The following is a 26,916-nucleotide window of genomic DNA, read 5'->3' as shown; positions in this document are numbered from 1 at the left end:
GCCCCTGACATATTAACTTTTGAAGGTACATTTCCTATCCAGACAGTTGCATTGCAGACCATGACACTGGGAGCCTCACATCAGTTACTTAATAAACTGGACTTGGTAGTGTGAATCAATTAAGTTTGCGTGTGTGTATGTGTGTGTGTGTGTGTGTGTGTGTGTAAGATACTTTGTGTGAAAGCTCAGAAACAGCTAATGAACATCTTGTCAAGGATGGCACAGATGGTACCTTTTAAAATGACCAGAGCCTAGAAGACAATATTGCAAAGTAGTCAGACAGAGATGGTAGAAATGTTTTTTAGCTACTTGATTCAGAGAGGGGTGATTTCTGTGACGTCCATTAATGACTGTACAGCTGGGTAAGTATTCTTGAGAGAGAGTGTGCATAGTTAATTTGGCCTTGCAGAACCATGTTCCTGGATAAGTAAGTACGGGACATGCGGGTGTGCAGGAGCCAGCAACTTGGGAAGCTTCACCCAAATCGGTGTGAAGCCACTGGAACGAGGCTGTGTGTTCCCCAGTAGCCTCCGCACGGTCCTAGACTAGTCTCCCTGCCCTGGCTCAAAAGACATTTCTGTTTTTGCTGAGAGAACTTTGAGCACTGTCTGCCACTTAATTCAAGTTTGCTCCCATCTGATGGCTGATGCCCATTTGTCCTTCTCTCTTGCAGTTAAACTTGTGATCCCCTGGGTCGATATCCAGAAGCTGGAGCGAACCTCCAATGTCTTTCTCACGGACACCATCCGGATCACTACACAGAATAAGGAGCGAGACTTCTCCACGTTTCTGAACCTGGACGAGGTGTTCAAGATCATGGAGCAGCTGGCAGATGTCACGCTCCGGAGGCTGCTGGACAACGAGGTTTTTGATCTTGACCCCGACCTGCAGGAGCCTAGCCAGATCACAAAGAGGTAGGGCTTCAGCACAGGTGACCCTCAGGTGCTCAGGGGACCTGTGCCTGCCTCATCCTTCATATGCACAGCTTTTGACAGCCTTAGGTACCTGGTTTTCCCCCATCTGCCTAGGCCAATGGTTCCAGGATTTCTGTGGGCATCTGACCCGCATCTGCACAAGAACCTGCTATAAAACACTGTAGCCTTTTCATATGGCTGATTAAAAAGCCCAGATGCTGTGCAGGATCTCTAGAGGACTTGTCCTAATACAGCGTCCATGTCATATGAATAATTGTCATACTGTACTGTCTAGGGAAGAACACTAAGGAAAGATGTATGCATTTGGTACAGAGAGGCTGTCTTTCTAAATATTTGATTGATGGTTGTTGAATCCAAGGATACAGAGCCTACGAACACTGAGGGCCTGATGTATGTGGTGCCACTCAAACTTCCCCCTAGCCCTGGAGTCAGTCTTTTGCTTCTTTATTACATTCTTCTGTTGTGTTTTTGAGTGTGGGAACGTGGAGGTCGAAGGACAACTTGAGAGAGTTAATTCTCTCTTCCACCCTGTGGGTCCCTGGAATCAAGTCGTGTGGTCAGAATGTCTATACCCACCAAGCCAGCTGGTGGGCACCGTCTCTGTGGCTAACCTAGGCAGGCAGAAGTGGAAATGGTGACTGTCATTATCCCTTCTCTCCTCCATGTGGTAGATGTGGCTTTCTGGACGGAGGTCCCCCTTTTACTTCAAATATTTCTGCACATAGTGTGGGCACCCTCGCGGTACAAGTTGGTTATTCACTGTATCAGTGAACATGAAGACATTTCATTTTTAAAAAAGCATTTCTTTATTTTATGTATATAAATTTACTGTCACTGTCTTCAGACAACCCAGAAGAGGGCATCAGATCCCGTTACAGATGGTTGTGATCCACCATGTGGTTGCTGGGAATTGAACTCAGGACCTCTGGAAAAACAGTCAGTGCTCTTAACTGCTGAGCCATCTCTCCAGCATCTCTAAGACATTTTATTTTTAATGGTGCTGGACATTTCCCCCTTGTGCATGCTGGCTAGGGATGTACTCTGTCACCCAGCCAGTCCTCTTGTCAGATTGTGTCCTCTGGGGCGGGGGTCGGTGGTCAGGGCAGCTGGACCATTTTGATTCCTTTACTTTGGAGCCAATAGTCTTTGGATTTATTTAGTTGGACTACACCTGACAGGCTTTGAGACGACTTTGTGAGGCAGGTGTTTGGATTGTTGCCTTAAACAACTTCAGCATCATCACCTGAAGCTCACAAGTGCTTGAGCCAGATTGGTTTGGGGCTTTGTGCATCTTGGCTGGGTAAGTGTGGCACAGGTCAAAAGCTTTTGTCACACTCATGTCCTATCCGGTTGCCACCACCGTCCACCTGCAGAACGATTCTGCCATCCACATTCACCCCCTGCTGGTCACTAGCTGCTCTGGGAAGCTGAGCAGGCCCCTTAGTAAGGTGGAATCCTTGAGCTGTGGTTTGCAGAGAACCCATTCCACTTAATGTCTTCAAAGTTCAGCCATGCAGTGGGATGTGCGCGCGTGTGCATGCTTGTGTGTGCAGGTGTGTGCACATGTGTGTCAGAGGACCTTAGGTGTGCCATTCTTCGGGAACAGCTTTGTGTCTGAGACAGGCTCTCGCTGCTCTGGAGCTCAGCAAGAGGGCTAGGCTGGCTTGCCAGGGGGCCTCAGGGACGTAGCAGTGGGTGACAAGGGCTTGTCACTATGCCCAGCAGGGAGCCTCAGGGACCTAGTTGTGGTTGACAAGGGCATGTCACTATGCCCAGCTGCTTATGTGGATTGTGAGGATCCATCTCAGGTCATCACACTTTCAAAACAAGCTCCTTAGGACTGAAGCTTCCCCCTTCCCTCTCAGAGTTTGTCCTCTCACCTGCTGGTGCTTACCCTAGGTAAGCCTCCATCCACCAGCTGTGCCAGGCCTCTGCCTCTTGGGGTTTTGTTGTTTGTTTGTTTTAGTTCTCCTTTTTAATATTCCCGTTCATCTTCTGTTCAGTTGAAGACAGAAGCGATGAGGTGCCAGAGCTTCCTTGGCGATCAGCTTTATCTCATGACAAAGGCTGAATACACAGACCTGGGGGAAGAATGTGACTGCCCTGAAATCCAGTGTTAGAGCGGAGGGTGGAACATCAGCTTGGGGATGTTCAACCCATATGTCTATGCAAATATCCCCTTTTAAAAAAAACACAAAAATTTGCAAATACTTTGTCCCAGTCATTTTACACAGAAACACTCAGTCTGTCTTAAGTTCCTTCAAAACTCTACAGATGGGCTGGAGAGATAGCTTAGCAGTTAAGAGCACTGACTGAGGCTGGTGAGATGGCTCAGCGGTTAAGAGCACTGACTGATCTTCCGAAGGTCCTGAGTTCAATTCCCAGCAACCACATGGTGGCTCACAACCATCTGTACTGGGATCTGATGCTCTCTTCTGGGGTGTCTGAAGTTACAGTGTACTCCTATGTATAAAATAAATAAATCCTTTAAAAAGAAAGAGCCATGCTGACAGAGCCCTGAAACCAAAATGATGTGGGCATGCAGGTCTTTAAATAAGTAGTCCTCACAAGCTACCAGGGAAAGTTTTGCTCTTGTCTGTCTGTCTACTCAGCTACAAGCCCGAGCCACATTGCACAAGCGTGCAGCTTGCAGTTTGCAGCTGCACAGGGGCTGGCCAGCCTTCCTGATGTGCTTTAGTGTTGTCAACTGGACAGAGAGTCTCCTAGGAGATGAGCCTCTGAGCATGCCTGTAGGGGTTACTATGAAGAGATAGGGTGGGGAAACAGGGGGCAGCGCATTCTCTGGCTGTGACCCTGTACTGTGTTAAGATGGAGAGATCTGTTTTAGAAGTGTCAGGGTTGGCAGTGGACATTCACGTCCAGGACTCGGGAATTGTCTCCAAGTCCTCCTCCTCGGCCAACCCTGAGTTCTACCTGGGCACCAGTAGAAGGAAGAAAAGGGAGGACAGGAATGTGGGGATGGCCAACAAGTGAGTGTCCAAGGCTAGACCATCTGTGATCAGGGCTGGACCCATCTGTTCCCAGGGCTGGACCTAGGACCCGTACAGGTTCCTGTCTCCAGCAGCATGCCCACCTGGTTAGGGACTTTCTCTGAAGTGAAAGGTCTAGTTGCTGCCCCTCAGCTGGCTCCCATCGAGCTTTTGTCATGGAGACCAGGCCTGTGGGTGTAAACAGGTAATGACTCAGGCCCCTTGGCACCCTGCCTCAGGCAGATTTTAAAGTTTGGGAAAACAGCCTACCCAGCTCAGAGCGGGAATACCTCCCCACACACCCCAGCTCTCTCCTTGATCTCTTCTCACTTCCCTTCCCAGATGACTGCTTTCCAGTGGTGACCCTTAGGGTCAAAGGCCTAGGTTCCTTGAATAACTGTTTACCTGTTCTGTTAGTCACCTCAGGCCTATGGTCCTTCCGCTGGGTATGTGGGAGTTGGGAGGGGATGGCCCAGGCTGCCCAGTGCAGAGAGGACCTGGACCCCTTTATCTTTAGCAGAGCTCTGGTGGCGGGCCCTGGTGAGGGGGGGGGGGGGGAGGGAGGATGCTGCCGCCTGGGCAGTAGGGGTAATGGAATAAGTGGATCCTGAGATTCCCAAACAGAAAGTGTTTATCCTAAAGTGAGGGTGTGGTCAGATAGCCAACCAGTTTGTATAGGGGGAGGGCAGGGCAGCTTGGAGAGGCAATGAGCCTCTTCTGGTCTGCGGTCTCCTGGGCAGGTGGATTACTGGGATGGGTTTAGGTTGGGAATCAGAATTACTCTTCTCCCAGTAGCTGCTGGGTTCTGGGTCCTCAGTGCAGCCCCTGTCTCTGCCCTTCTGTCTCTACAGACCTCTTTGGCCTCATCCTACAGAGCCAGTCCACTTTTCTGGTCCCCTCCCGTGGCCCACTTCCCATGGTCAGATCAGAGCAAGTGGGGAGCAGGAGGGCTGCAGGGGAAGATGCATCAGCCCCACCAGGCAAGAATAAGACTGGGACCACACACTCTGAGCCAGATATGAAGCAAGCTTTATTAAATAACTGGCCAGGTCTGTTCTGAGGATCCCTAGTGTGTGTGCCCAGTTCACATTAGTGTAGGAGCTTACAAAGGCAAACCCACAAAGCTAAGTACTTCCCTCTTGTGTCCAATCAGGGGCAAGCATACACCCCGACGTGCTTACACACCTATGTGTGATTGAACACTCATCCTGTACAACCGGTGCAACCATGCTTGTGTACTTATGGCCATGAAAACGTGTGGCTTATCTCACATGAACAGCCCCCAACATTCCAGGGAGTTCTCTGTCCTTGAGCAAGTGAAGTCCCAGTTAGAGCAGAGGTTCTCAGCCTTCCGAATGCTGCTACCCTTCATGTTGTGGCACCCTCCGCCCCCCGCAACCATAACATCATTTTCACTGCTACTTCATAACTATAATTTTACTACTGTTAGGAATCGTAATGTGAGTATCTGTGTCTTCCCAATGGCCTTAGCTGTGACACTGTGAAAGTGTCATTCAACAGCCCCCATGGGGGTGGGGTGGTCACAACCCACAGGTTGAAAACCACTGGGTTAGCAACATATTTGTTTTATAGATCTCTTAAACACAGTGATTTAAACTTAAAACATAATGTTAGCTGTCACAAAAGAGGCATCTTTCAAGGGAAGACCCACCACCCCTCACCTTCCCACCTCCACAGACGCCCCCTGGGCTGCTCTCAGGGGATTCTCCTGGGCAGCATGGCCAGGCTCTGCTCTCTTGAGAGCCAGTGTGGTGGTGGCTCTTATGGTTGAGTCCGGGAACAGCCTCTCTCTCACACGACAGAGGGCCCCGCCCACAGGGAGGGTAGTTACACCTGCGCCTTGGAGTAGATAGAAATCTCCAGCACTCGGGAGGCAGAGGCAGGTGGATTTCTGAGTTTGAGGCCAGCCTGGTCTACAAAGTGAGTTCCAGGACAGCCAGGGCTATACAGAGAAACCCTGTCTCGGAAAAAAAAAAAAAAGCTTCATCTGGCTGGCAACAGCCTCGTTCCTTCCAGCTGCAAGGTCAACGAGGCCACTCCTACCTGTCCCAGGCCTCCCTCTAAGCGGGAGCTCATGGACTTGGGAGGTCACTGGACCTCTTTATCTGTTCTCCTTTGCAGTGTGGACTGTTGAATAATCTGCTTTTCCTCATCCCTTGTGTCTTAGTCAGGGTTTCATTGCTGTGAACAGACACCATGACCACTGCAACTCTTATAAAGGACGACATTTAATTGGGGCTGGCTTACAGTTCAGAGGTGCAGTCCATTATCATCGTAGTGGAGAAGCGTGGCTACACAGAGGCAGCAAAAGTGAACTGGCTTGACTGCTTCTCGAGGGTTGTTCCTATTTGTCTTAGTTAGGGTGTCATTGCTATTAGCAGACACCATGACCAAGACAACTCTTACAAGGATATTTAATTGGGGCTGGCTTACAGGTTCAGAGGTTCAGTCTATTGTTATTAAGGCAGGAACATGGCAGCATCCAGGCAGGCATAGTGCAGGAGGAGCTGAGAGTTCTACATCTTCATCTGAAGGCTGCTAGCAGAAGACTGACTTTCAGGCAGCTAGGATGAAGGTCTTAAAGCTCACACCAACAGTGACATGCCTACTCCAACAAGGCCACCCCTCATAATAGTGCCACTCCCTGGGCCAAGCATATACAAACCACCACAGTGTTCAAACCACCACTGCTTGTTTCTGTAATTGGCATGTCAGGGTGGGACGTTGGACTTAGCTTTTTGGTCCACAGGTGCCCAAGCTCTGGCCTTGGCAATTCTGGTTATGTTCTGGGTGAATACACATTTGAGAGGGAACTCTTCCATGTGGACAGGAACACCGAGAAAAAGCACCATCTGCCCTTGGAGCCCTGTTTCTGAGTTGCTAATCCTTGCATTTTCCAGACACATAGCCATGCCCTGTTGAGGTAAGCCGGCAGCATAAGACCCACTTTGGCCTTTCTGAACTGGATGGAACAAGGCATGACCAGTCAGATGTCCTATTTTGGATATGGCTAGAGATCTTGAGTGCAGAGGTGAGGAAGGCTGGCCTAGCCGTCACTCAGCCTGTCACTCAGTTTGAGCTTGTGGCCGCAGCTGATACACAGCTGCATCCTGTGTGGCCTGAGTAAGCAGATGGGGTGAGAGTTGGCCTGTCAGCCCAGATGCAGCTCTACTGTAAAGCGTTCCAGAGGGTTGCTGAGAGAAGAGAGAGGGAGAAATCTGCTTTTGGCACATTTGTCTGATCTAGGAGGGACATCTAGTCTGGACTAAATAAATTCTGGATTTGTGGGGAGAGTAATACATTCTTTCCCTCTAAGTTTTTAGGATTGCTTACGTTTCTAAGTCCCTGACATCTTAGGAATGGAAGCTAAGTTTAATAAAGACATGCCTGGAGTCTAGAGCTAGAACCTTCTGGTTTGAGTCTGCTGCTACTGGGTCAATGCCACCCTCACAATGTGCTTCTTCAGAGGCTGCTAGCCTGAGCTGGCTGGTGTATCCCAAGTGTTAGCTCTGCTGTGTGCTGGCCTTTCTGTAGAAGGAAGGATTGGGAGGCCCCATGGTGGCCCTGCTGTTAAGGTCTAGATTCTAGCTCTCCTTACCCTCACAGCTGGCATGCACAGGAGTCTCAGGCTAACAGGGCCCCTCCTTCACTGATGCCAGCCAGGAACCAGAGAGAGCTTAAATGTCAGGCGGTGCTTGTGGTACAGCACCTCCCCACTCCTCTAAAGAAAGAAGGGCCCCTTACTCAGCCATGTTGGCCCTCACTGTCCTCAAAGCCCCCACCACATTGCTGTCTGTCTGTCTGTGCGACTATGGCATTAAGGCTTCTTTACTAAATCTCCCCCCCCCCCCAAAAGACAGTCCTTCTTAGTGTCACTCCAGTCACTTGAGTTTGGGGTTTACCCCTAACCTTTTGTCTGAGAAGGAAGTGACCAAACCCTGCCTGAGAGGATGGGCTGGTGATGACCCCCATATGGGGCTGGCTTCTTACTACACAGGACCCTGTTGATGTTTTAGCTGTGCTGGGATGATGTAAGGGATTTGTCAGCTACTGTGTGGCCAGAATCAGGCTGAGGTCTCTGTGTCTGGCCCCATACTTAGCATATTGAAGCTTCATCCAAATCGCCATGTGTATCAAGACCTTCCCTCCTGTTTTGTGGCTGAGTACTTTCTATCCAATTAAAGAGACATGCCACGTTGTAGTTAGCTGTTCATCAGTTGATGGATATTTGGGCCACTTTTTGTTATTGTTAGCGTTAATGTTAGTATGTGAGTTGTCAGCAGGCCTACGTGTCTCTTGTTTGTGGATTCCCAGGAGTAGAATTTCTGGGAAAATGGTGAGTCTCCCTTAAGCAGTGAGACTGGTTTCCTACACAAAGCATGTCACTTCACATGCCTACCAAAAGCGTGTGAAGGCTACGATTCCCCACATCCTGGGCAACACTCAGTGTCTTAGGGATTTACTGTTGGGAACAGACACCATGACTCTTATATAGGAAAACATTTCATCGGGACTCCAGAAGTTTAGACCATTATCATCACAGCAGGAAGCATGGCGGCGTGCAGGCAGACATGGTGCAGGAGAGGGAGCTGAGAGTTCTACATCTTGATCCTCAGGGAGCAGCAGGAAACTGTGTCCACACTGACTGTAGCCTGAGCTTCTGAGACCTCAAAGCCCACCCTCACAGTGACACACTTGCTCCAGCAAGGTCACACCTATTCCAACAAGGCCACATATCCTAATAAGAGTGCCACTCCCTATGGGCCAAGTATTCAAACACGTGAGTCTATGGGGCCATTCCTATTCAAACCACTTAAAGTAACCTGACACTTATTATTCAGACACTTAAAGTAACCTGACTTTTTTTATATTTACATTTTTATGCCATTTTTGTGGTCAAACCAAACCAGCCAGGCATGCTTATTTCTTTAAAGATGTATGTGTATGGGCGCTTTGCCTGCATGCGTATGTCTGTGCACCACATATGGGCCTTGTGCTTGTGGGGGCCATAAGAGGGCATTGGATCTTCCCTGGAACTAGAATTATAGACAAGTGTGAGACTCTGGGGGGGGGGGGTACTAGGAATGGAACCTGGGTGCTCTGGAAGAGCAGCCTGCGCTTTTGACCTCAGGGCCCTCTGGCCAGCCCCCAGGGATGTGCATCCTGATTCATGGCTCATGGGTTATCTCTGTGCAGACCTAAGAAGCTCTGCTTGCTTTAGGGGTTGGCTGTGAACTTGGAGCCCAGGGATGACTCAGTCTCTGGGAAATACAGCCAGTCTGCACACCCTTGCTGTCCAGCTGGGCCAGTGGACGTCGAGGTATTTTTTTTCTCTGTGAGCTTGTATGTTCATTCCCTCTGTCCCCATTGCTCCCCAGGGACCTGGAGGCCAGAGCACAGAACGAGTTCTTCCGGGCTTTCTTCAGGCTGCCGAGGGAGGAGAAGCTGCACGCTGTGGCAGACTGTTCCCTCTGGACGCCCTTCAGTCGCTGCCACACAGCCGGACGGATATTCTCCTCTGACAGCTACATCTGCTTTGCCAGCAGAGAGGATGGCTGCTGTAATGTTGTGCTTCCCCTGAGAGAGGTAGACTTAACACCTTTCACCCATGCTTGCCTGCTTTGTGCTCCTGAAGCACCCTTTGCAATTTGTACCCAAGTGTTTGAGTCTGTTTTATGTTGCTCAAACACAAAACACTCAAGGCCAGATAAACTTATAAAGAAAAGAGGGTTAGCTCATTAAAAAAAAAATGATGCTATGTTTTGTTTGGGCTTAGATCTGATCGAGGCCTTATCCAAAAAATGGTGATGTAGTAGCTGGAGATATCACATGGTAAAACAGAGAGCAAAGGCCTATCCTGTTGCTGTTCCAAGTGACCTACTTTCTGACAACTGACTGAGGTCTCCTGAGAACTGTATTAGTCCTTTCTGGGGGAAATGTTCCCAGAGGCCCAACCACAGCAACCCCACCTCTAATTACCCCACCTCCTCTTATCACAGCTTCACAGGGACCATGCTCCTCACCAGTGAGCCTCTGGGGTCCCGTGGAAATCATATCCAAACCGCAGCCTCTGCTGCTGCCGCTGCCCTGTCAGGGCGGAGGAAGGGTGGCCACATACCAGGACTTTATTCTAAAGATGGCCCCCTGGTTCTCTGAGGAGCAGAACCTGAGTTGCTCATTCCTGGGGTGGCTGTGGCTCTTCTGGTGTTGCTTTAACAGCCCAGAGTTTGCCTACAAGGGCTGGGTAAAGAGAGCATTCCAACCTCCTCCTCACTGGTGAAGCCGCTCTTCAAGAGTGTGCCGGGAATGAGAGCTCTCCCCTTTCACCCACCCCCACCCCCACCTGAGAGAGAAGCAATCTATAAAAAGTGCCACCTGCAGAAACCAAATGGCCACTTCCTCGGCTTACTAGAACTTCAGCTTAAAAATGTAAAGTTAAGTATCTTACTGTAAAATATCATAATTCAGGGCTGGAGAGATGGCTTAGAGATTAAGAACACTGACTGCTCTTCCAGAGGTCCTGAGTTCAATTCCCAGCAACCACATGGTGGCTCACAACCATCTGTAATGGGATCTGATGCCCTCTTCTGGTGTGTCTGAAGACAGCTACAGTGCTGGAGTCTGGCTGCTTAATTATTTAGAAGGTTCACCTCCCCCCCCCCTCGTGATCTCTGATCTCCATGTTGTTATTATGCAATTAACATGCTCTTTTTATAAACAGTCAACTAAGAAAGCCATGTCAGGTGTGGTCCCAGCTCTTGGGGGGCAGGAGCAGGCAGATTTCTATGAGTTCAAGGCCAGCCTGGTCCACACAGTGAGTTCCAGACCATCCAGAGCTACATAGCTAAACCCTGTCTTCAAAAAGAAAAATAAGAGCTCTCCAGAACACACATCACGTAATTCATCCCCTTAGCCACTGCTAGGTGTGCATTTCAGTGGCACCAAGCATGTTCACTCTGTTACATAACCATCCCCACTATCATCTCCGGGATGTCCATCTTCCCAACTTGAGACTCTGTCCCACTTAGAGACTAAAGCCCTCAGTGCAGTCATTCAGCACTCCTACTTGTTTGTGCTCCCAGCTGCTGAGCCACCTTTCCAGCCCTGGTATTTATCTTTTTTATGAGTGACTTATTCCAGGTAGCCCAGCTGTCCCAGGCTTCATCTATGATGTAGTTTCTTTTTGGGGGGCAGATTGCTACTTTGTGATCTGTTTGCCAAGCCACTCAACCTGTGCACAGAGCCTTGGGCTGCTGCCCCCTTGTGGCACTGACAGGTAACACTGCCCAGCCCACTTTCCTGCCTTTGCATGGAGTTCTTCCTGGATATGTCTGAGGGCATGATCACACACCTGCCAGGCTCCTGTCTTGTACTTTGTGTGTCATCTCTGTTCCAGGTAGTGAGCATTGAGAAGATGGAAGACACGAGCCTGCTGCCCAACCCCATCATCGTGAGCATCCGCAGCAAGATGGCCTTCCAGTTCATTGAGCTCAAGGACAGAGAGAACTTGGTGGAGGGCCTGCTGCTGAGACTGAAGCAGGTCCACGCCAACCACCCTGTGCACTATGAGACCTCGCCAAGTGATGATGACATGGTAGGAGCCTTTACAGGGACAGCATTCTGTGACTCTTCTTGTGACCTCCGGGAGGGCCATAGTCTCCAAAGGGAGTGCTTGGAAAGACAGGCCATGTGTGTGTGTGTGTGTGTGTGTGTGTGTGTGTATAGGGGGAGACGGCTGGGCCGTGCATTAGTGTGATGTCACATCTGAAGGCTCTGGTGTTCTGAGTTGGGGGATGCCTGGATCAGAAGGGTCCATGGGGTTACCTGCACCTTGGAGAGTTGACGCTCCACATACTGCCTGGGTTGGAGAAGTTGATATGACACCCCTCCCCCTCCAGTTAGAGGAGCAGTGGGACACCCCTCCCCGTGGGGACACTTGTCATATTCTTGAAGCGCAGGTATCCCCTTTTCAAGGTTGCTGGGGCTGATGCTCAGGGAGGCTATAATCTGTTAAGAGGGAGAGTTTCGCATCCTAAGACTAGAGAGATACAAGAATGTACTTGGGTTTGCTGGTCCATCATTAGCCGTGATTTCCATTAGGAAACATCTTTTCATCTTTAAATTTCCGTGCGTGTGTTATGAGCATATATGTATAAATGTATGTGGACATATGGTGGAGATAGGAATCATCCTGATCATTGAGGCAGGCTCTCTCAGTCAGACTCAGAGTGTGCTACACGGCTACTGTCCCTAGCCAGCTTGCCCTGGGATCCCGTCTCTGTCACAGGTACCTGACAGTAACAGCGGGCTCTAGGTTTAACTGACACGCGGTGCTCTCTGTGCCTCCTCTCTTGGACTTGTAGGCTTCACCTGTGTTTTACTCAGCAAGCATCTGCACTGACAAGTTTGGGGATCTTGAGATGGTGGCTTCTCAAAGTAGCGAAGAGAGAGAGGAGAAGCGCCCCCTGCCACACCCCGAGCCCCTGACTGCCGTCTTCCAGCAGTCTGGCAGCCAGAGCCCCGACTCCCGCCTGGTGAGTGAGATGCCTGTGAGCAGCAGCTCTGGGGAGTAGCGTGTGTGCGCTCTGGGTGGCCATCGCTTCTTTTGTCCTAGGCACCAAGTGAAGGGCAGTGGGGAGCTGGCTCCTCGAGTGCGGAGTGCGGCGTGCAGCCTGCCCAGAGGATGGTGCTGCCCCTATAGGTTTCCGGGTGTGCAACGAGTCTGTTACTAGCCAGGCCTTCTGTGTATGCCTTTCACACGGGTTTTTCTTTGCTCCTCACTGAACCTGAAGTTTGCATTTTGGTCAGACTGGCAGAATCCTGGGATCCACCTGTCTCTACCTGCTCCCTATCCCTGAACCCCAACACTGAAATTACTGCATTTTCACCTGGGTTCTGGAGATTCAAACTCAAGTATTCATGTTTGTACCGCAAGCCCTCCTTACCCACAGACCCATTTCCCCAGGCCCTGTTGCTTAATTAATTATTAAGCTTTTTAAAAAGGATTTTATTTATTTATTATTATAAGTAAGTACACTGTAGCTGTCTTCAGATGCTGTCTTTAGACACATAAGAAGAGGGCATCAGATCTCATTACAGGTGGTTGTGAGCCACCATGTGGTTGCTGGGAATTAAACTCAGAACCTTCGGAAGAGCAGTCAGTGCTCTTACCTGCTGAGCCATCTTGCCAGCCCCTGTTGCTTAATTTATAATAGGGAGGTAGGAGTCATGTATAGTTGGTGAATAGACTAGAACGGGACCCTCGCTGGCAGGCAGGCAGGCAGGCAGGCAGCCAGCCAGCCAGCCAGCCACAGGCCCAGGTGGTAGCTCCAAGAACAACTAGCTACTTCCTAGCTACCAGCCTTTTAAATCTAAACCGAGTCTTCTTAATTGCTGTACACACTATGTTCAGCCATTCCTTGTCCGAATGACCAAAATGTAGGTTTATGAATATGTTACTCACATTATTGGACAGTAATGATTACAAATAGTAGCTAATATTTTATAAAAGGCCTGATACTCCTGACATATGAACAGTTTTAAAGGACTTTTAGAAAAATAAATGTCCCCCTCATTTCTGATAATGAGAATGCGCTTTGCAGAGGTGGCTCAGTGGTTCAAAGCACTTGTGTCTTTTGCAGAGACCCAACCAGGTGGTTCATAACTTCCCCTAACTACAGTCCCAGGGAATCTACACCCCTTCTGACTCCTGCAAACACATTTATATAAAAGACATTTTCTTTTTAAAAAAAATTGAAAATATTTTTTTCCAGGTTTCAGTTTTCCCCCCTTCTGTCAGGAAGCTCAGGGCATGCTGGGTGCCTGTTACAGTCTGCAGACATTGGAGTCGAGTGGTGTTTTAGTAGTTGGCTTTGTGTCAGTGCCCCAAAGAGGCATTGCCCAAATTCCCCATTGCATCTGTGTCTCCCATTCAGTCTGAGCTGCCTCTGTACTTGGTGACATGTTCCTGTTATGAACTGTGCACTGTGTTCACACAGACGCCTCTGCAGGGCTCCTTGGGGCTCTGTGTTATTTGTCCTGGATTCTTTATGCCTGGCAGCGGCTCATACGTGTTGTGTGTGTGAACACTGTTATCACTGCTCTTCCTGTTGGTCCCTGATAAACTGAGACATTCTTTATACTGTTACTGATTATGGCTTCTTGTCACCTTAACAAACACCTCCATTTCCAGTCCCGGGAACAGATAAAAATCAGTCTGTGGAACGACCACTTTGTAGAGTACGGCAGGACCGTGTGCATGTTCCGCACTGAAAAGATCCGGAAGCTGGTGGCCATGGGGATCCCCGAGTCGTTACGTGGAAGGCTGTGGCTGCTTTTCTCAGGTAGGTTTTGGTGTGTTCAAACTTTTTGTAGTCTTTGGAATAGATTCTGGAATGGCCTTCCTGTGAGCAGCATGTCAGGATTGTTTCTGTAAACCACCATCATGGAGTTGGGAGCCCCTGGTTAGCTGCGGTCCCCCTCAGGAAGTATGAGGTCCAGAGCAGTGACCTTCTCCTTATCAGTGGCTTCATGAATTAGATGTGGTGGCGTGTGCCTGTACTCTCAGTGCTGGAGATGCTGGGATAGGTAGGATTGAAAGTTCCTAGCCAAGCTGGGGTATGTAACAGGACCAGTCTTACCCCTTCATTCACAAATGATAAACAAAACTGTAAGCCTGCTCCTGGTGCTGAGACGTTCACCTGTGATCCCAGCATTTGGGAAGTAGAGACAGGAGGATCAGAAGTTAAAGGCTAGCCTCAGATATATGAGTTCAAGGCAGCCTGGGCTACAGGGGCTGGAGAGATGGCTCAGTGGTTAAGAGCACTGACTGCTTGTCCAAGGGATCCTGAGTTCAATTCCCAGCAACCACATGGTGGCTCACAACCACCTGTAATGAGATCTGATGCCCTCTTCTGGTGTGTCTGAAGACAGCTACAGCATATTCATACACACACACACACACACACACACACACACACACACATAAAAATCTTTAAAAAAAAAATGAAACCACCTGGACATAAAGTGTCTTTATTGGATTTGAGCCCAGATAGGGACAACACAGAAAAACTGTATTTGCTGACCGGTGCTGTGTAGTGTTGAACTGAATTTCTCAGTGCAGTTTCTGTTGTCCCTTCCTCCACTGGAAATGTGGTACCCAGTGAGGTGAGATTGTAGATGCTGTCTGATTACTTTTCAAATACCACTTGGGTCCTCAGAGGAGGCCTGATGAGGCCTCAGTCGGATGGTAGTCCTCTCTCTATGGCTGCTGGGTACATGACCACACCTCCCCTGACCTGGCCACACCTCTTCTGACATGGCCACACTCCTAATCTTTCCTTACCAGTTCACCAACTAGGCACTCAAATACATGAGCCTATAGGGGCCATTCTCATTTGAACCACTACACTCAGACTAGACCCTTCCCCAGACTTTCCTCATAGCCATCCTTGCTAGTGACCGCACTATCTCTCCCATTATCTATCCCCCTATATTCTCCTTTCTCCCTCTTGCATCAATTTGGTTCTGCCTGTCTCCTGTCCAAGATTCCCGCCCATTCATCTTAATGCACTGCAGTAACTGTACAGCCGCTGCCTAGGCCAGCCTTGGCCATGTTCCTTCAAGCTCCTCCTACTAATGTCTGGCCCATCACTGGGCAGGCACCCTCCCTCTTGCTTCCCAGGGTATAATAGTAACTTATTCACCTGCTCTAATTGTCTCTCCATGGTTTCCTGCCTCAATCTGCTAACCTAGGCCCAGCCCTGAAAGCTTCTAGCCTCCGTACAATTTTATCTAGGCCTAGAAGGTTTTCAGCCTCTGAGACTTGCTGCTGAATAAGCTCACCCTTTCTAGCTCTTTCTAAACTCTGGCTGGCTGGTCTACTCAGCTGCTCTGGCTCACACTCCTCTCCACACGGATTCAGTCTGGTTTCTCTTGGCTTCTCTTGAATTGCTCTGCTTGGCCTCATACTAACTTTGGCAACCTGTTTAATCTGCTGGCTCCTCCTCATTCCCTGGCTCGCTCTGTCTATACTTGTGTCTGGCTTGGTCTCTCTTCATCCTGCCTCTGTACCACTGTCCTGATGGAACTGCCGCCTCCTCCTCCTGCTCTCTCTCTTAAGTAGCCTCTCTTTTCTCTCTTCTCCTGAGAGTTGGGCAGATCCTGTTCTGTCAAATCTCTCTCTGTCTCATCACTTTGTCTCTCACTTTTAAACATGGCTGCTTCCTTTCATAAACTAACTTTACATTCACTGTTTGGGATTAAAAGTGTGTACCCAAGGGATCAAAGGTCTGGACCTAAGCTTTTCTGTACCTGAAACTTGCTCTATTTCAGGCTGGCCTTGAATTTAGAGATGTGCTTGCCTCTGACAGCTGGGATTAAAGCGGTGTCTGTATTCCAGGCAGATCACGCAGACCTAGAAAGGTCTTTGCATGTGATCTCTTGTCAGAGCAGCCATGTTCTGAATTAAAATTTCTCTGTACCGGTGTCTTCAGCAGCTACCTGTCACACACACACACCATGGTGGGCCCCCTTAAAAAATCTTCTTGGGTAGAGCTGTTTTGTTTCACATGGTATACAGGGATGGATAGGGCCATCAGCTCATGAGGGACTGTCTGCTGGTGCTAGTGTTTGCTCTGCTGGCAGGAGGGTAACCATAGTGTTCAAGCAGCTGTCAGCCACCAGCACATACAGGTGAGAAGCGTCTTGTGACGTGATTGTCCCTCTGCTGTGGGATCACAGTTGCTCGATGCAGAGGGGAGTTGAGGCACAGGGCTGTTTTTACTGTACCTATTTAGGACTTAAAACCTTGCCTAACCTTTGTGAGAATGCTATCTAATTCTGTTCTCTCTCCCCTTGGGAGCTCACCGTGTGTGTTCTGGGGCAGGTCCTCACACCCACCAGCCATTTGTCTCTCAGCACCTGCCTGGTTGAAGCCTGGGCCTTGGCTTTGGGATGGTGGCTAGCGTGCTCTGGGTTGTCCCTGCTGGCTGCTGTGGGCTGCTTGCCAGTGCTTTGCTAGCCTTAATCTGGGTTGTGCTTTCTTGTGCTCTTTGCACCAGAGATACATGACAATTTATTGTTGAATTAACACAGGGCAATTGTACATGGGCTTGTGTATATCTGGGCAGTGCAGATATACACATTAAGCATATTAATAACTCGACTGCTTCAGGTATATATTTGGGATTGAATCCAGGGCCTTTCTCATGCTCCATATGAAGTGCTTTGTTATAGAGCTGCACTTTGCCTGGTTTGTGGAATGGACCATTTGCCTTTCTGGATGGCATTATTCTTAGAAGAGCTACTTTCTTTCTTCTTCCTATTTTTGGGCCAGTCTGCCGGGGAGCGTGGAAGCCTCAGAATGTTTTATTGCAGTTATTGCTGCATCCCTCACCTGTCAAGCCATCATCATGAAACGTTGCTCTCCACTCCTCAGATGCTGTGACGGACCTGGCCTCACACCCTGGGTACTATGGGAATCTGGTGGAGCAGTCTCTGGGGCGCTGCTGCCTGGTGACAGAGGAGATAGAGAGGGACCTGCACCGCTCTCTCCCTGAGCACCCCGCCTTCCAGAATGAAACTGGCATTGCTGCCTTGAGGCGGGTGCTGACAGCGTATGCCCACCGGAACCCCAAGATTGGATACTGCCAGGTGAAGTGGCACACATGGTACCATGAGGATTGTGTATTGTGTGTGCCGTAGTCACCTCAGGCTTCTGCTCTGTTCCCAGCCATCTGGACAAGCACCTTCCCCAGAATCAATATTCCAAACTGCTGTCCAGTCAAACAGGCCGATCAGCTGGGAAAGGGGCTTTGGGGGCGGATGTCAGGATGGGCAGGCGCCATGCACATTGGAGATGGAGTGGGCTAATTAGCCATTGCAGCAATCATAGGGTTGATGTGGCAGTGCGTACACGGAGGAAAGGGTGATTTGGGACAGTCACTTTCCTGTTGGAATTGCGAGTGGAGAAAAAGGTCTGTGAGCCCTTCCAAGTGGGAGGATGCAGCCAGCAAGTGCCACGTAATCCAGGGATTCAAACAGTAGGAGACTGGGTCAGAAGCCCTGACATTTGCAAATAGAAAATTTAATTTTCTGGTAACCAGCAGAACCAGTGGGTAGTCAGAGTATATTATGTATCTCTGCTGTCTGAATGTATAGAAAATAGCCATATTGGCCCAATGTTGAAGCCATCTTACAGCTGACCATGATGTAGACCAACTATTCAACTCAAGATCACTCCACTTGTGCTGACATTAATAACATTATGCTTGGGGAAACGCCCCTGTGCGTTGCTTTGGCTTGTTTTGGTTTGTAGTTCAAACGCAGGGCTTTTCCCGTGCGTGCTGGGGATGTTCGTGTGGCACTAGGTAGTCTGGGCACTAACGGTCCCCTTTGTGGCCCTCCATGCAGTCCATGAACATCCTGACCTCTGTGTTGCTGCTGTATGCCAAAGAGGAGGAAGCCTTCTGGCTGCTGGTCGCTGTGTGTGAGCGGATGCTGCCTGATTACTTCAACCACCGGGTGATTGGTAAACTGCCTTCCTCCCCTTCCTCTTCCTCCTCTCCCTTCTCCTGCCCTCCTCCTCCCCCGTATCTGGGGAGTGGTGCCTGAGCTTGGGGAGGACAGCCATTGTTAGCTGTGCTCATAACTCACCTCTGCTCTCCTCAGCCACACACACACACACACACACTTTTAACTTAGGGAAATCCTCTCTTGTCGTACCAACAAAGTAAAAGCAGGTAACACCATGGAACACCTACGGCGCTTGGGTTGAAATAAATAGCTGATCCACAAAGGGGAAGGGAGAGTCCCCAGGTCGGAGGAAGCCATCCATGTAAGCCACCAGGGGCTGCATAGGCACTGTGGCCTGGAAAGGGAGAGGTGGTGCTCTGGCTTTCCAGGCCAGAGGCCCTCACAGGAGACAGTGACAAAGCTTTCTTTGGGTTTACATTAGTCTGCTTTTTGATACTTGCTGCTGGTCACTTAAGAGACTGGTTGGTTGGCTCAGTTTTGAAGGCTGGAGGGTCCAGCACCTGCACAGAGATGTTCAGGCAAGGGCTCCATCGTGGGGGAATGCATGTTGGATCACATGATCACATTTCCAACCAGGAAGTAGAGAGAGTTAGGTGAGAATACGCATGCTCCTTTTCTTACAGCCTTTGTGGGAGAGCCATCTTGTCCCCCTAAACCTGAGCACCTCTCATTAGGCCCTACCTCCAAATAATACCACCTGGAAAACAAGCCTTAACACAAGACCCTCCAGGACTCGGCAGGATTCAACTGTATCCTGACCTTAACAGGGTACAGTGAGCCTACAGCTGGTCAGCCTGCCCTGGGTAGATCATCTCTGGTGTGATTTAGGTGTGGATGTACAGTCTCTGGCCCCACAACCTCCTAGTGGAGAAGGCACTACATCAAGGTGGGTGATATTCTTAGGGGTCCTTCTTGGTAATCCAGACGAGGCATCAAAGAGGTTGACAGGGTAGCCAGGCGTGGTGGTGCACATCTTGAGTCCTAGCACTTGGGAGGCAGAGGCAGGAGGATTTCTGTGAGTTTGAGACCAGCTTGGTCTGGATAGTGAGTTTCCAGGCCAGCCAGACCTTTACAGAAAGATCCTAGCATCAGGAGCATTGAAAAACTAAACAAAAATGAACAAAATTAAGGTGGACAGGCAGGCAAGACGGCTCTGTGGGTAAACATACTGTGTGCTAGGCATTATGACCCGAGAGCGATCCCTAGGACCCGCGTGGTGGAAGAAGAGCAATGGCTTCAGCACGTTGTTCTCTTACCTCTGTGTGTGCCCTCCTCCACCTCTCTCTCTCTGTCTCTGTCTGTCTCTGTCTCTTTCTCTGTCTCTCTCTCATGCATACACATATAGACACATACATACATATGCACATGAATAAATATAATTTAAAAATAGAGAAATCAGGGTGTCAGTATATAAACAAACAAAAGAATCAGGTAGATAGAATTTGGTGCCTGGCTGGCTGTAGGACCCAACTGGAAGCTGATATCTTTTGAAGACTGCTTTCTAAGAAGTGAAGTGTCTGTCAGCCTAACAGTAAGAAATGGAGTGGGGGATGTGTGTGCGCAGGCTGTGTGTTATTTTGGATATATGTGTGCCCTTGATGGGTACCTGGCTCTCGTCCTTGCCCGAGTGGGCGGTGGGCAGCTGGCTCACTTCCTGTTTCACTTGATTTTGTGGGAGGTGTGCAAAAAATTAAGAAATGAGTTGTGGTGTGGTTGGAAGAAGCATCATCAAAAACCACTGGTTGCTAAGTGTTGCTATAAGACAGCTTGCAGTCTCTCTCTCTCCCTTCTTCCCTCCCTCCCTCCCTCTCTCTCTAGCCCCCCTCCCTCCGTGTGTGTGTGTGTTTATGTGTGTGTGTGTCTGCTGCTGTCGTGAGAAAATGAGCATGTCCCTCACAGGTCACTTTGCTGCCTGCAGCTAATTTCCGTTACCTACAGTGATGTTGGCCTACTCCAGAAGGACCAGTTTTGTGTCTGGCTTCCTTCATCCACTGGCTGTGGTCAGCATCCGCCCTGGCATATGTAGGTAGTTTGCTCCACTGTGTTGTAGACACAGGTCCTTAGGTTCATACCAAGTTGACTTGTCTAGTCGCTGTCTTAGTTACTGTTCGTGGAGGGATAGAACCAACAGAGTGAATGTATATTAGGAGGACCCATTAGGCCGGCTTACAGGATACAGCCTGGCTAATCTCACAGTGGAGAGGCAGAGAATCCAATGGTTTCTCGGTACATTGAAGCCGGTGTCTAACATTCCCCACTTTGCCCTGAAGACCTGAAAGACTGTTGGAGAGCTGCTGGGCCTCAGATGTCTTCAGAGCCATAGTGAAGGATGCCACAGCAGAGGAGTGATAGGGGAGAAACCTGTCAGCAGAAGGAAGGGCAAGCAGGGAAAGGCAGCGTCCCTTCTTCCAACCGTCCTTAATCTAACCATACATAGGGTGGTCATCCCACTGTTACCTTCATGGGATCCCCAACTGCTTCCCATTGAACTGATTCCAGATGGGAATTCAGGGGCCTTCAGTGTGAGCCCATGAAATAAAGCTCAGTGAATATTCATGTCGTTCTCTCCATGTTTCCCTAGGAGGACTGTGGGTACAGGGGTAGGGGAACTGTTAGGTAAGAAGATGCCACCAGTATTACTGAGTGGATAGGTGAGTTACGTGTTCTGTTTCAGCCCTGTGCGAGCCTCAGCTTGTCCCGAGTCCTTGCTAACACCTGGGGTTGTCCTTTCCTCTTAACCATGAGCTGTGAATGGTATTTGTCCTGTGGCTCTTAGTTTGTGTCTCACAGATAAGTAATCGCTTTGAACATACTTCTCTGTGTTTACTGCTATCTGAAGGCAAGTTTTGAATTATTTAAAAATAATTTAAAAAGGAAACTGGTTATTGGCCTCTTACAAAGCTGCAGAAGTTGTTTGCTTCAGATTTGAGAGTGCCAGGGAGATGTGCTGTTAAGTTTTCTCTAGTTAAGTTCATGTTTGCATTTTGTTGCTGGTTTCTTTTGAAGAAAGGATTGGTTTTTTTAGACAGGGTTTCTATGGATAGGATAGCCCTGTCTATCCTGGGACTCAGCTCTGTAGATTAGGCTGGCCTCAAAGTCAGAGAGATCCACCTGCCTCTACCTCTGCCTACCAAGTGCTGGGACTAAAGTTGTACCCCACCACCACCCATCAAAGAATGGAATTTTTGATGTCTTTGATGGGTAGTACTTTTTATATCCTAAGATAATTCTGTTTTATTCCTATATTTTCTTCTAGAAGTTTTAAGTTATAAGCATTTGTCTTTAGGTCCCTGGTTCATCTCCTAGGTGTTTTTTTATGCGTAAGGGCGGGGTTAGAGCCCCTTTCCCCACTGATTAAGCACTGGTTTTTGGAAAGACTGTCTTTATATTGAGTGATGGTGGTCACATGTCAAGAGTCCCTGAACTAAGCTCATTCCTTTTTGGACTCCAATTCTTGTTTCATGATACTACCTTAGAGCAAGCTTCATTTCCGGCCTCCACCGGAAGGAAAGCGTGCTTCTTTCCCACCGAGGCTTCCTGCTGTCCTTGGCAGGGGCTCAGGTGGACCAGTCTGTGTTTGAGGAGCTCATCAAGGAGCAACTCCCAGAGCTGGCGGAGCACATGAGCGACCTCTCGGCGTTAGCGTCCATCTCCCTCTCCTGGTTCCTGACTCTGTTCCTCAGCATCATGCCGCTGGAGAGTGCTGTGCACGTCGTTGACTGCTTCTTCTACGATGGGATCAAGGCCATCTTCCAGCTGGGGCTGGCTGTGCTGGAAGCCAATGCAGAGGAACTGTGCAGTAGCAAAGATGACGGACAGGCCCTGATGGTCCTCAGCAGGTGGGCTCTGGCTACTTCCTCCTGTGGGTCAGGGCGGAATGGAGTAGGTCGCAGTGGGGGCAACAGGAAGACCACAGAGGGAAGCCACGGTGTATGTGCCACATCTGTGGAAGCTTTCTGTTCCACATTGCTCCTTGGCACCTGTCATCCTGTGGTCTCTCCAGAATGGGTCGGTCATGTGGCACCACCACTGGGTTACAAAGGTGGCCGTCTTCTCTTTCTGCCAAATGAGAGTTCAGGGAGAACAAGGCCCTAAATGCTTTTGTCTTCTAAGAAGATCTGAGATGGAATCACTGTGGTGCTGAGCAGGACTGAGGACCACCCAGAAATGCTGGCTCATGCATGGGTAGCCAACCGGAAGTGTCAAGTACTAAGTACAGAGCAATGGTTCTCATCCTGTAGGTCTTGGCCCCTTTGTGATTGCATATCAAGTATACTGTGTATCAAGTATTTATGATTCATAACAGTAGCAACAAAATAATTTGGCTGGGGAAATTATATGTCATGAGGAACTATATTAAAGGGCCACAGCATTAGGAAGGTTGAAAACCAATAATATTTCAGTAAATGAGCTAGAGTGACCGACCCTCCCCCCCCCCCCCAAAAAAAAAGGCCCAAGGTTGAGCCTGGACCCTGGGTCTCAGAGATAGTTTCTTTTCAGAATGTGCTGGGAGCTTAAAGCCATCTAGGCACAGTTTATGATGACTTCACTGGAGTATCAAGGCTTAGCAATGCATGGAGCCCAGGTCCACAAGCCTGACTTTAGAAGCTCTCTGCTTCTGCTGGAGTGACCATGGTATTTGGTGCCTTGCCTGGCCCCGAGTATTAAGAGTGTGAGAGTATGCTGGGATTTCATGTGCCCAGTGCTCTCCCCATGAAAGTAGATGTGGGCTTTAACTGTCTGTGGGGGTGTGCTCAGGTTTCTAGATCACATTAAGAATGAAGACAGCCCGGGGCCCCCCATTGGCAGCCACCATGCCTTTTTCTCTGATGATCAGGAGCCATATCCTGTGACCGACATTGCTGACCTGATCCGGGACTCCTATGAGGTACAGGAGCCCCTGTTTCATGCTCCCAGGCCCCTTCCTAGTTGGAAGCCAAAGTGTGCCTGGGATATAGACCCGGAGGGTTTCTGGCTGCTTCCTATTAGCTCTGGACCCAGGCAGTCCCTGTGTCTATGCAGAAATTTGGAAACCAGTCTGTGGAGCAGATTGAACATCTACGCTGCAAGCACAGGATCAGGGTCCTGCAAGGACACGAGGACACCACCAAGCAGAATGTGGTGAGCAGAGGGCACCTCCTTGGGGCTCATGGGATAGAGCTGACCGTGAGGCTCTCACTGGTCATAAAACATGGGAAGAGGCGTTTCCTTCTCTCTTTCTCCCTCACTGAACTAAAAACTTAGTAGCCACAATGTCACATAGAAACAAAGAGTCAACTGGGAGCCTCAGTTTCCATGGTTATAAAATAGGGATAGCGCCTATGGTTTAAGTGTTCTCATTCAAGCAGCTGTCAACCTGGAGTCTCTGCAACATCTTCACCTCCTTTAGAGCTTGACAGGCTGGCTCAGAACAATGTGCAAATTGGAAGGTGGTTGAAGACAAAACACCTTTCCTAACCTGAATTTTGTGATGGTAGGAGTTGATGCTACTGAGACAAGGGTACTGCACATCCACTAGGAGAGTCCCACCCTTCCTCTGAGGGTGCAGGGTGCTGGCCTGGACCTTACTCCACTGTTTATTCTTTCTCTAAGCTCCGTGTCGTTATCCCAGAAGTCTCCATTCTTCCTGAAGACCTTGAGGAACTCTATGACTTATTCAAGGTAGGAAACCTAGGAGGAGGGAGTCCTGGGCCTCGAGCCAGGGGGTCCCGTGCCACCTTCTGGGGACCAGTAGTTGCCTTTTCTCTGGAAGCAGAGGCTAGAACTGGCTTGTCTACTTGCTTTAGCTAGAAAACCCCCACCTTAACGCTCTGTCAACCAATCAGTGCCTCTTATCTGTGTGTCAGGCTTCCTGAGTCCAGCTTCAGGCTGGCACAGGAAGGGTGGAGCTGTATGATCCCAGGACAGCCCACCAGGGCTTATGCAGCCCCTGTACCCGAGCAGCGGGGCATCTGCAGTGTACTAGTGAGCATGGATTCCAGGTCTGGGGTAGACAGTGACTGCTCTGAAATGGTCGTGCTTATTCCTGTTCCTGCCCTGAGCTCAGCATGTAGTAGCTGTTATACATACACACTTGTGTATTATGTGGTTGGTCTGTAGCTGCTTCATATATTTTCCCTTGTTGAAATCAACTCTTTCTCATGCTGTATAATCATCACTGTTATTATTGTTATTGGGGTATAATGTCTTCTAGTTGGCTTTTTAGAGCATTGCACTTAGATTTAAGATTATTATTTTTTTTATAAAGAAGCAGTGTCTCACTAAGTTGCCATGGGTAGCTTCTTGCTTGTAACGCTTCTGTGTCAAGCTGAGCTGGGATTATAGGCATGCACCACTGAGCACAGTTAGCCTTTAAATTATTTAGTCTCTCACCCTAACACTTGCATCAACAATTGGTGCCTACTGCATGTGTGCTACTCCAGAGCCCAGTTTATTTTTAACTAGTAATATTATAGTAAACTAGAAAGCCCTGCTTTCTTAATCCATGAGTTTTTTGTTTTGTTTTTTTGGACAGGGTCTCACTGTTTCCCTGCCTGGCCTAGAACTCAGTCACCTGCTTCTGTCTCCCAAATACTGAACTTAGCTTTTGTGTGGTGTGGCACATTGTGTTAGGTGTATCTCTCGGCCTCTGAATCAGAATTACATGGGACTCTCCTCGCCCTGAGAGGTTCAGCAGAGTGTGTTGTCCTCAGTTTATCCTCCTTTCCTAGGCTTAGGATCCAACAGCCTGGTCTTTCACCGACTGATTTAAATATTCTTTTGATTAAAGAGGAATGAGCATGGTATTGCATGCCTATAATCCAAGCAAATGAAAGCCTGAGGCAGTAGGGTTGGGAGTTTGAAACTAAGCAGAATGGACACATAATTGAAAAACCAAATCAAACCAAGGCAAGGGACTGGCAAATAAGTCAGTGGGTAAAAATGCTTGCCGCCAAGCTGAGTTCAGTTCTCAGAAACCTGTGGTGGAAGTAGAAACCTACATCACAAAGTGTTCCCTAACACTATGTGCACATGTGCACACAGACAAACAAATGAATACCAGTGAGGGTGTGTCCTTGTGATGTAGTCCAGTCAGTGGTAGAATGCTTGCCATGTTATATAGTTTCATTTCTGTTGCTATGACAGAATATCCTGACCAAAACACCACCATCACCACCATGTAAGAAAGGGAAGGGCTTGTTCAGCTTATAATTTCAGACTAAAGTCATTATTTTGGGTATGTCAAGGCAGAACTCAACCAGCTAGTCATATCACATCCACAATCCAGAGCCAAGGGAATAACTCCACCCTTGATTATTCTTTGCTTGCAGCTAGCTTTCTCTTAAGTTGTTCAGAGTCTTCTATCTAGGAAATGTTACCCACAATGGATTGGGTCTTCCTACATTAATTAACAATCAAGACAGCATCTCCTTTCTCTTGCCCACCATAAGACAGCTTGATCTAGGAGAGTCCCCGTTGGGTTCTTCCAAGGTGATCCTGGATTCTGTTGACACTTAGGACCAACCAGCACACCGTGCACAGCCAGGCCCTGAGCTTGATCCTTAGCACCACAGAGAGAGATGAATGATGGCTGCGACTTGATGCCACTTCTTTTTATTACTGATGCTAAGTAGTCCGTGGGATTTCTGAGCCCAGGCTTGTGATGTCTCATTCTCTCTCCAGTTGAGACCTTGGACGTAATTTTCCGAATGATCAGCTAAATGTGCACACTGTGCTGGGTGATTATGCCCCAGGGCACGAGTTCTTACTTTGCTTCCTTCTATGGTCTGCATTAAGACATAAAATACCTTTCTCACCATTTAAGAAAAAAAACTTCAAAGTAACCAAAAATTGGAAGTGGCCCTTCCCTGTAAAGTAATTGGTGTCAATGTGGTGAAGTGGGTTTCCCTCTTATGGCTGCCTATGGATACACACAAGTGCACACATTCGGATGACCCCTTCTCCTGCATTACAGAATGTGGACTGAAGCAAAGCTTTTTTCTCTCCCATGCTTTAAGAGAGCACACATGATGAGCTGTTACTGGGAGCACCACAGGCCCATGGCCCTGCGCCATGATCCCAGCAGGCCCTATGCTGAACAGTACCGCATCGATGCCCGGCAGTTTGCACACCTATTCCAGTTGGTATCGCCATGGACCTGTGGGGTCCATACAGAGATCCTTGCTGAGAGGCTCTTCAGGCTTCTGGACGACAACATGGACCAGCTCATAGAGTTCAAAGCCTTCACAAGCTGTCTAGGTATGACTGGACTCTTTCCTTATGTCTCCCTGTAGTGAGCGGACTTGGCATTCATTTGGGAACAGAAGATAGGGCGGGCAGATCCATACAATCCATGTGTTTGTAATTAGCTTGTTTAACATCATTCTGTGCTCTGCAGGCTCCTGTTAGTCACCCTTAATGTCCTTCAGGGATGGGAGGTATTTAAGGTGTGGTCC

The 26,916-nt window shown here is 48.9% G+C and overlaps 1 protein-coding gene across 7 annotated transcripts in view; it reads left to right on the top strand.

Moving 5' to 3' along the window:
- The window catches only part of Tbc1d8 (TBC1 domain family, member 8), a 107,284-nt gene that overhangs the window by 75,182 nt on the left and 5,186 nt on the right, over positions 1–26,916 (top strand). For 3 of the 7 annotated variants that reach the window (NM_001357521.1, NM_018775.4, NM_001357522.1), the window contains exons 5-16: positions 674–914; positions 9,325–9,532; positions 11,343–11,540; positions 12,310–12,480; positions 14,139–14,289; positions 17,385–17,599; positions 18,359–18,476; positions 22,035–22,320; positions 23,240–23,369; positions 23,504–23,602; positions 24,074–24,142; positions 26,479–26,719. In NM_001357521.1, the coding sequence (NP_001344450.1) occupies positions 674–914; positions 9,325–9,532; positions 11,343–11,540; positions 12,310–12,480; positions 14,139–14,289; positions 17,385–17,599; positions 18,359–18,476; positions 22,035–22,320; positions 23,240–23,369; positions 23,504–23,602; positions 24,074–24,142; positions 26,479–26,719 (2,127 nt within the window). Of the gene's footprint in view, positions 1–673; positions 915–9,324; positions 9,533–11,342; positions 11,541–12,309; positions 12,481–14,138; positions 14,290–17,384; positions 17,600–18,358; positions 18,477–19,104; positions 19,368–22,034; positions 22,321–23,239; positions 23,370–23,470; positions 23,603–24,073; positions 24,143–26,478; positions 26,720–26,916 lie in introns of all 7 variants that reach the window. The other 4 variants (XM_017321765.2, XM_017321761.2, XR_003956253.1 and 1 more) reach the window with 3 other exon arrangements.

Source organism: Mus musculus, chromosome 1, assembly GCF_000001635.26.
Source record: "Mus musculus strain C57BL/6J chromosome 1, GRCm38.p6 C57BL/6J".
Lineage (NCBI taxonomy): Eukaryota > Metazoa > Chordata > Mammalia > Rodentia > Muridae > Mus > Mus musculus.
Note: the sequence above shows the minus strand (reverse complement) of the source record. Positions and strands in the feature narration are given on the sequence as shown.